Source organism: Crocodylus porosus, unplaced genomic scaffold (genome assembly GCF_001723895.1).
Source record: "Crocodylus porosus isolate Cpor-Errol unplaced genomic scaffold, CroPor_comp1, whole genome shotgun sequence".
Taxonomy (NCBI): Eukaryota; Metazoa; Chordata; order Crocodylia; family Crocodylidae; genus Crocodylus; species Crocodylus porosus.
In genome coordinates, this window is record NW_017728909.1 from 540,014 (window position 1) to 550,545 (window position 10,532).

A 10,532-nucleotide genomic window follows, 5' to 3' on the forward strand; every position below is an offset into this window, starting at 1 on the left:
GCTGGGGTCGTTTGACCCCAGTACTCTTTCCTGCCATGGCAGGGGGTCGGACTAGATAATCTACTCAGGTCCCTTCCGACCTTAGAAACTATGAAACTATAATGGGCAGCAGGGCTGGGGGGCAGAGACCTTGGGTGGGGGGCAAGGGGCACAAGCAGGGCATCCTGCCATGTACCACATGCCTTCACTTTGTTTTTCTGCTGTGCCAGTACTCCGGCACCTTCCTAGGTAGACATTGTGGTGTTTTTTGGCACGCTGGCCAAAAAACGTTGCCTACCCCTGGCTTAGAGCAATGAGTTCTGTAGTCTTTTCCCTCTCCCTATCCCAATCACGGCAGAAAGAAAACTCATGAAATGTTTATTGGAAGTTGTGGCTATGCATTAAGAAGTACAAATCCTACCTTTTTCGACACATATCCAGTAAAAACACATTGAGGCCAGTCTCTTTTTCTTGCATCAGTTTGAGGATATTCTGTACACACAAACAGTTGGCAGACCGGTAGGGATTTGGAGCATCAATAGGGACCATGAAACTGTTCCCATAGTTTTCATAGCCATGGCCAGCATAATATAATAAACCTGAAAGATGAAAATCAGCATGACGGAGAACATACTGGAAGACCACTTTGTACTTTCATCAGGTTAGGACTTCATCCAGTACATTTACAGCATGCGTTTGGAGAAACTGAGACATTTTTGCTGACACGGACATAATTCTGATTCATAAATCACCAGTGACTGGGGAGAAAGCCAGAACAGGAGCAGGCAATTGTCAGCTCTATTATAAGTAAATATCACATCAAGAGTTTGGTTGAATAAAATAGCGTTTAAAAGGACACTTGGTCCACACGAAATATCACTTAATATTTACAAGGTACTCACTAACATACTGAGCAGCGAATATGAAACTTAAACATAAATACTTTCAAAAATCCTTTTAACAACTGCAGCGTGCTGTAGAAGAGTTAAACTTGGCATATGCAGACAAGCAGCTGTACTAATGTGCAAAATCCATTCCTGTATATATGCACCTGCAGAATTTCAAGTAACTAGTTGGTCCAGATTTAATCTTGGACTGTAAAGAAAAACACTGAATTACGTGTTACACTTACAACTACAAACAGTTTAGCAGGAAAGAGATAGTCAGCTTAAAAACGATATTTGTCTGAAAATATTTCCATATTAATGCCCAATGTAATCCTAAGATTGTACTAACAGAACAAAAACACCAGAACAAATTATTGTTCCAGTTTCTTCAATTCCTGAATTTGACAGTTATTTGCATATTTTCAGTTTCATGGTTTCTGATGTATTAGTCAGTTGTTCCATTTGTTTTTGTTGGCATTTCTTATAAAAACAGGGGAAAGAACTATTCTAAGATACAGAAAGATACTATCATATATCACAAGGACTGGCAGGAATAAGGGACAGGTTGCTATTTTTAGAGTCCTTATAAATGTTTGGTTTTTTTCAGTTGATCATATCTCAAGGCTTGAGTTTTGTTTTGTTTTTTATAGTTCAGGATCCATCACTGCTATATGGTTCTGCTGAATAAACAATTTGTTTCAAATTGAATACTTGCATAGACATGTCAGAATATTATCTTAAAACAGGATTAGAATAAAATTTAGTGAACAATTATTTGCAAAGCTTTCATGCTCACAAAATTCTACAAACAGCTGGCAGTTTTGTATAGTAAAATAAGTTTTATCTATATGATTTAGAAAATGATTGCTGATCATTAAATAGCAATTACTGCATAAGCCTTTGAGTTTGTCTATTATGAATAAAATACTGTGTGTCTAATACTAACAAGACAGTGAAGTCAATTTGCAATAAAGTGGTATGATCTCAGCATTAAAAGAGGAATGTTGACAGTCACTTCAGTTTCCACTTATTGTAAAATCCTTGTGGTACATTGAATTAGTTCTTGTGCATGTTTGCATCACAGGGTTATATAACCAAGTAACTTTCCCACTTCTTTTTCCTGTAACTGCCTTAACTTTACTATTGTAGGATTCAGTTTTAAGAGGAACTTTAGTCATAAATTCCTCATAGTCTATGAATCAGAGATGTAAATCGGTGCAACTGAACTGAAGTCAAAAGATGTATGACTTATGCTAGCCAGAGATCTGGTCCTGCCCTAGTAAAGGCAATTCTAAAACATCTCTCACCCTAAGATTTCATCATTGCCTTACAATAGATGGCATTTAAAACACTGAAATATCCTATTTTAAAGGCAGCTTTGATGCACCAAAACCTTCATTTTATCTACTTGCAGCAAAAAGAAACAAAACAACACTTCAACTTAATTATAGTCTTGTGCATTTTATCAAGAGACTGGACATGATACTTTTAACCCACCATTTCAGTTATTCATAACATCTCCTTAAAATCTCTACTGAGACCTTGAAAATCTCTCCATTCAATAAGCATGGCTTACAACTCTTACTGGAAGACTGCAAACCTACAGTTCAGAGTAAAGATAAGCACATGAAAAGCAAGTATAAAGCAACTTGGAGCCAATAAATTGTTTACACAACGCTTGATGCTATTAAAAGCTGTCTAATCTCCAAGAGTCTGACAGTAGCCTCACTCAATTAAGTTAAGATTTGAAAGGGCATACAATTTTTACAACATCTAATTAAAACAATTTAAGCAACAAACTAATATTAGTAAATTAAATACAAGATTCCAGTTCTTACATATGACTGGCATGTGTGGGCCAAGCACCTATCAACAGGCCCCTTGCACCTGACACACAGCCTGCTGAAATTAAAGGAAACTTTTCAGTGGACTTTAGATGTAATGCTAAATTAGCAGGTGCACATACTTGAGGTTATACGGCTCCAAGTCTCAGTGCCCGTGAGTAAAGATTTAATATGGTTAATTAGTCTCTTGGAAGGCAATTCTAATTGACATTAACGTCATTAGAGGAAATTTTAAAACTATTAAAGTTTTAATAATGGATATGGTTTAGCTGACATATAACAAGGACCATTATTAAATGATAAAAACTAATTTGCTAGAGTAACACAATAAAGTTAGTCAGGATGAACACTTTTCTGTATAAAAAGGCACTTATTGCTTTAATTTAGATTTGATACAATTTAACTTTCAAAATTAAATGTTTAACCTTGCTTAAAATTTATAAAAATAAAAATAGATATATCTTAAGTTTTATTAATGAAAACAATCTTATAGATTTACTAATGAATTTCACAGTAATAGAAGTAAATCGAAGCTATTGTGAAAAAGCTACATGCTGTTATTTTATGATACTATAGAAAGAGGACATTTCCAAAAGCTCATCACATGGCTTCAGTAACAAGCTTCATGTGTCACCTTCATTAAGAACACATCAGATCTAACTGAAGATGGGAGAGGTTACAGTATTTAATTTCTCCAAACACAAACAACCTGATATGCTGCATGCATATTACTTCAATATTGAGAATGCTACTAATGCTTTATACATATACATGGCAGGCCTGGGCTTCACTAGAGAGTTTCACTAGCACAGTTAAGCTGGTTAAGAGAGAGATGGGGAGAAGCTGCAACAGATCTCTCACTCCTAACCAAAATAACCAAGCCAACAAAAGATGCAGCTATACCAGCTGGTATGCCTTAATCCATTAAAGCAGCAAAAGAAATATTTGCAAACATAAGCTGCATCTCTGGTAAAGATCCTCTTGTATATCTATAAAAAATACCTTTTAAATGGAGCTTATTAATGCTCCAATACATGCTTTAGGGCAAACAAATCAAGAAAGACTTTACCTTCATTTGAAAGCCTAGTATTGACTTTGATAGGACTGAAGCACAGGTTTGCAGTTAACTACATGCTTAAGTGCTTTCCTGAAACCTAGCCTGAAGCTGATTGAGCACCTGAAGCATCCACACCCTTTTCTGGCCCACTAGGTTTTAAGTACATTCTTACATTCACTTCCATCCTAGCCAGGACTAAATGAAAAGCTGAAAAATATTCCTTGGGAGAATGGTGTTCCTAGATATCACAGCACAGTGTATAAACATGTCTTTGTTATCTCATCTAGGACTGTGGACAGGCATAATGCTAACTGTTCTGAAAGCTGTGGGAGCAGGGACACTTACTGCACAAGAGCTGAACCAATGCAAGCTTTTTATATATGCCTGCTCTTCACTGAGCAAAGGTTGTTTTTTTTATGATATATTTTACTGGACCAATTGGAACAGGTTTAAAGGTTACAGTGTAAACTGTAAAACAGTTTTCAAAGTGTTTCACTTATTCACTTGTCTACCCTCTATGTCCAATTTGAAGTAAAAATCTTTCATAGATTTTTTTGTAACTTCTGGTGTCCAATGAAGAACATGTATGAGGACTTAGGCTGCTCATTCTTTGGTTATTCAACAGTTATCCTCACACCCACAGGCTCAGGAAAAGGAGAAACGTTATGTGATTAATGACATTCAGGGTCTAACACTGAACAAAATGCAGGAAAGAAGACAAGACATAAGAGGTCTCAGCCATAAGCTTGCAGGGTGATAGACCACATCAATTGCAGGGAGGGTGAGACCACATCTAAAGTGGCACAGCATCAGAGTGGTTAAGGGGTTTCATTATAGCTCCGGGTGAGCAAGTTCAAACCCCGCTCTGGATCTGCACTGAAACGTGCACCTGTGATGCCACGTGACCCAGAAGTAAATGGATCCTGTTCACTGGGCTTGGGAAGTCAAAGGCAGCCAGACGTGACATTAGGCATGTTTTTCCTCAATGCGTCTCAATATCACCTGTATCAGGCCACCTGCAAATGCTCTCCCTGCACATAGCTGAATATAGTATGGTCATGAGGCCATCACCACAATATTCAGTACAGTGAGTTATTGCCAATAACGCATTTACAACTAGCTTCACGACCAACAATCATGTGTACTTGCACCACAGACTGATCAATTTCTTTTGGACCGGACTGGCCTGTTTTTAGCAGATGCTACCGTATTTATTTGAATCTAAGACAAGGTATTTTCCCCCATTCAGCGTAGGGGGAAAACCCTCATCTTAGATTCAAGTACAGGCCAGGCAAGCAGCTTCTGGGGCTCTGAACAGGGCCAGGGTGGTTCATGCAGCAAGTACAGGGTACATGGAGTGGGGTACACAGTGCAGAAGGGACCACAGGGAAAGGACACATGGTGCTGGGAGGAGCACAAGTAAAGGGGCATGTGGTACTTGAGGGAGCACAGAGGAAGGGACACACAGAGCAAGATGAGTATAGGGAAAGGACATGGGGGAAGGGGTACATGTAGAAGGTGGAGCATGAGGAAGGGGTACACAGTGTAGCAGGAGCCTGGGGAAAAGCACACAGAGCAGGGAGGAGAATGGGGAGCTGTTGCTGGTGCCATCACTACTGCCCAGTGCTCCATGCTCCTGGCAGAGACAGAGCCAGAGTAGCTGCAAAGGTAAAGTGGGTGGTGGAGCGGGGGTGAGAGCAGGGAAATAGGGCATGGACAGGATGGGGACAAGAGGCAAAAGGAAGAAGGCATGAGGTGGGGAAGGGGACAGGGAACAGTGGCAAGGGGCCACTGCTTTCCCTGCAGCAGTGGTGGAGGAGGATGAATTTAAGAGGACCCTCCAATAACTAGTTTCTATACATGGAAAATTAAGACAAATTTATAAATTTCCATGTCCAGAATGTGACAATTGGGGGTGTTGTCTTAAATTCAAAGTAGTTTTGGATTTGGGTAAATATGGTAGTAGGCATATAGTAGCTGACACACTAGAATTTGAACTTTTGACACATTTTTAAGTGAAGCAGAACACCTGGATGTGCACACATGTGCATGTGTGATAACACACTTGCTTGAAATATCACAAAAATATCAAATGTAACTGTAAAATATCAAAGGAATCTGCTGTCATTTACAGCAGAACAAGTCACTATTAACTCCCTAGAAGCTGATAGAAGAACTATACCAAGATGTGAATGAGAACAACCCCTACATTTAGCAAATCTTTTCTGTTTCTGGCATTAGATGTGAGGGAGTCACCCAATTCACTAGACGGGTTCTACAAAGCAGATGAGTTCAACATTTCATGTCTACTGATTAGCCCTGGCCTTGCTTCAAGCATGGTATTTATAATCACATACAACTTTCATCATGCTAACAGCTCCAGCAAAGTCAGTCCTCTGATTCTGCTTGTTAACATCTTAGGCTTTGGTATTTCTGGGCCAAATTTAGGCCTTGTTCAGTTTAGAATGAAGTCCAGACTAAATAACCATTTGCACAGGTCTTGTACAGTGTCAATGTTTTAATGTTAATCAGTGTTTCCAAAAGAAAAAGTGATCAATACATAATAGGTGCTAGAGGGACAGCAGTGTCTGCACTAAGCTATGCCATCTACGTTTCTTAAGCTCTTCTCCTCAATTTCTCTTCTGGGACTGACTAATCTCTGGTTTCTTGGGTTAGTTCCTAGTGCTCCCAGTTTACCTTTAATTACATTACTTTCATAAAACAGGCAGGAATTGGAAACCAGGAAGCAAGGACAGACCATTATCTTTCAACTCGCTCCAAAGCAATGAAAAAAGAATCACCAATTAGAATGAAGATCATAGTTTCATAGTTTCTAGGGTCGGAAAGGACCTGAGTAGATCACCTAGTCCGACCCCCTGCCATGGCAAGAAAGATTATTGGGGTCAAACGACCCCAGCAAGGCGTACATCTAGCCTCCTCTTAAAGACCCCCAGGTAGGAGCCAGCACCGCTTCCCTTGGAAGTTGGTTCCAGACCCTAGCCGCCCTGACCATGAAGTAGCGCCTCCTGATGTCTAGCTTAAATCTACCCTCTGCCAGCTTGTGACCGTTATTCCTGGTCACTCCTGGTCGTGCTCAGGGGAACAGTGACTCCCCCAGTGCCTGCTGGTCCCCTCTGACTAGTTTGTAACAGGTCACTAGATCCCCCCTCAGCTTTCTCTGTGGAGGTCAAGGGCACCAGAATACTTCAAGCAGTGGGCTCTCTCAGCTTTCTATGTCTGAAGTTCCTTTCTGACTGATCTAGACTTGGGCTATGTGACCCTAGTACACTTTTTGCACCTTACCTGCTTTTGCCCATCATTTCCCTCTCTGCATGGAATAGCCGTCACTGCTGTGTAGGGGTATGGGATCAAGCCGCAGAGCAAAGTTCATTCTCCATTTTCGAAGCTTGAGCTCTGGACTATAGAGGGAGAGGGCAAGACCAGACCAGGCAGCTCAGGCCGCTACTTAATAGAGCAACGAGAAGACTGCAGTGTGTATAAATCCAAACATTTATTTACTAAATACTGAACTCTGTTCCCTCAATGTACATGCTTTCCCCCTCCTTAACAATTTTATCAACTGCCCTTTTTGAGTCTTTTTCTTTTCTAGTTTTTTTAAGCTTATTTTCTTTATTTAATCTTGTCTTTCTGCCCTCCCCTCAACTGCTCTTCCTTGCTCCACCACTGTGAAGCCCTTGGTTTTCAGAATCAAAGAAGCCTCTCTGACTGCCTGTCGAGTCTTTCTCTAGTTTCTCACACTCACATTCCCTCCCATTCTCTTTACTGCCCTTCTTTCCTCTGCCTTGTTCATTCCCTTGTTTTTTCACTCTCTTCTTCTTCTTCTCATCTACTCTTTCTATTTTTCCTCTTCTACTCTTCTTCCCACTGCAATCTTTATAAGACATGAAAAATTTGCCAATAACTTAAAATAAAAACCAACCCAACAATCAGGATCACTAGAGCAATCTGCCAGCAATCTGATAAACTTGAAATTATTTTCTACTACTGGAAAAGATCAGGCTTAATAACTGAATGGGCAGGCAGGGATTCACTAAAATCACATAAAAACCTTCTTATGACTACAGGCTACCAGCAGATTTGGAAAAAGATCTTTCCTTGAAAATCAAGTTGATTTCTGCCACCATAGTTCTTCTTTCCTCCACAGCCTCCCTTTTCCACATGCAGAAAATGCTTAATAGGTTCAGACATAAATGTCCATCCACTTGAGTACCCTGTGTCTGAAAGTGGCCATTACCTAAGCAGTGCTGTAGCAAGGGGGGTGGGGAAGTGTGGTGACCGCCCCAAGCACCGAAACAAACGGGGCACCAGCAGGCACTGCCCAGCCAGGGTTGGGGACGGAGCCGTGAGCAGCTCATTGCGAGGGAAGAGGTACGGGGACAGGGGAAAGGCAGCTCCTGCTGCTTCATTCACTCCTAGACAAGCATTGGGGGCGGGGGGTGCCCCAAGGATCTGTGCACAGGGCGAGGGCAGGCTGCCACTGCAGGCTTTTCCTCTGGTGCCAAACTTTGTTGCTACAGCACTTTCTCTAAGGCCCCAAATGGTGTCATAACTCTGTAGGCATATGTGCGGTAATCTGCCATCTTCATTAGCCTCAGCGTGGTTTCTAATAATTAAAGACTGGCTTTATATTCCTTCCAAAACTGTCACCATCAACTAGGACAGTACTAGATATTATATACTTATTGTTATAATTATCCAGTCTCTCTTTTCACTGCAATGGTGCCACAGGAAGCCTGTAGTTCAAGAACTGACAACAGCTTCAGTCTCACTGGGCTGTCTGTTAGGAATACCAGGCATCATGCCCAAAGCTGTTCCAGCAGCTCTACAGTAAAAGTTAGATGGAGAAAACTTGCCAGCCTGATGAACTATGGACATGCAGCCTTGGCTTCAGGAGCTTACAGGGACTTTCCTCTATGATAAATATATAGGAGAGGCAGTTAGCCATGTTGGTCTGAAGCGAGACAGAAGGCAGGGTAGATTTGCACCTTTATGGGCTAAGTCATATATATATATATATAATTTATATAACACATGCACACACACACACTTCCCCACCTAACATCTAATATACAGAAGCAATACTTAAGGTACTTGTCCTGAAAGCCTCATTCCTTATAAGCTTCTTATGAGCAATAAGCCACTATGCAATTTGGAATGTACAACACTGCCATGCAGACAACAGAAAACTTATGAGCCAGGAGGAACAAACTCTATACAATGTATCCAATACCCATCTTAGTATACCTTAGTAGTATGGAAACATGGGCTCATAGTCCCTGAGAGTTTGATTTATTTGAAGGCACTGTTGTAAAAATAATTGCACACAAAGATTCAATGTATAAAGAATGTTAAAACTTTAAAGTCAAGCACTCAAAAGTTACAAAATGCCCATGCAACTTTATCATCCTCTAATTACATGACTACAGGATATGATTTCCTCTGACAAAAACATAATCAAAAGAGTCAGAATATCAAAGTAGGACAATTTATAATGGCAACCAGATCTAATATCTGTCACAGGGCAAGCAATTGAATTAGATAGGTGATGAGCGCCCAGCATCGAGTATTAAAAATGCAATAGCCAGTGAATGCACTAAGCTCCAAGTTAGAAGTGAACTATATGGATGCAATGTCTGATAACAAGATATCCAGGATGCCTTATTAGAAGTACCATCACAAGTACTTTTGAGAAGATTAAAGTCCTTCATAGAAATTGTTTTAAATGACCTGCTGAGTTATTACAAAAACAGACAGATTATCTTTCAGTGTTTAAAAGATAGGCTGCTACATCTCTTATCTCACTTGCAAATGGTGAACGCAGTAATTCTGCGCTGCACTGAACAGTCTACATTAAAGGAAGTAAAGTATAAAGACAGTCTTCAATTTGTTTATCAGTTCTTCTCTTAAGGAACGGTATCTGAAATGCCACTTTCCTGGCAGTAAGTAGTAATTACGCAATGTCACGGTAAGTATCATGCGTGTGTGTAAAAGGACAAAATGGAGTAGCAGCTGTGCCTCTTGTGTTTGGAGCTGTGCCTACTAAAAAGCAATAAATCACTAGCAATTTACAGACTGACAGCATCCTTTATACATTTCTGAGATGTTAATAGCCTCTATCTAAAGTAAATAAAATGACCATTTAAATGACAAATTAGTTTATGAAGGTTTAATGCTAAATGTGACTGGGGAAATGGCATGCTGGTCTTTCATACAGATAAACACCTGGAAACACAAAAGCTAAACTGTAAAATGCACTTTGCAAGAGCTCTCACACTGACTCTGCGTGAATGACAAAGCTTCATCACTATTTTTTTTAAATTTCTGTCAAAAACAAAGTAAACAGGAAGCCTTAAAAAAGGAATAAAAGTCTTTAGCATACTCAAATGCATAACACCCAACACAAGGTAAATCTACTTTACATGCAAAGAAAATGAAAATGCTGCCATCAGAAAAATCTAGTGAACTTTAATGTTGTAATAAATCACATCAATGTGAGTCTTGGTGCTGATGCATCAATGGTGAAAGACATGCTGAATACCAGATCAGGCAGCCCTACATGTAGCAAGCATCAGGTGTCACACTAATATAAAAACCACATTAAGAAATACATTTCACCTTTAAACCTGTTCATGTAGACATCAGCTAAAGCTTTTTCTTGGACAGATTTACCTTAGGGTATATTCCGATTGCTTTATATAGACGGGCAGACTATTCTAGTCTATGCCCTAGGGGTTTTTTTTGGGG

At 40.0% G+C, this 10,532-nt stretch overlaps 1 protein-coding gene across 2 annotated transcripts in view; it reads right to left on the reverse strand.

The window, feature by feature from the left end:
- MALT1 (MALT1 paracaspase) overlaps positions 1 to 10,532 on the reverse strand; it is a 66,438-nt gene that overhangs the window by 12,966 nt on the left and 42,940 nt on the right. For both annotated transcript variants that reach the window (XM_019531739.1, XM_019531738.1), the window contains one exon: positions 401 to 578. In XM_019531739.1, the coding sequence (XP_019387284.1) occupies positions 401 to 578 (178 nt within the window). The remainder of the gene's footprint in view (positions 1 to 400; positions 579 to 10,532) is intronic.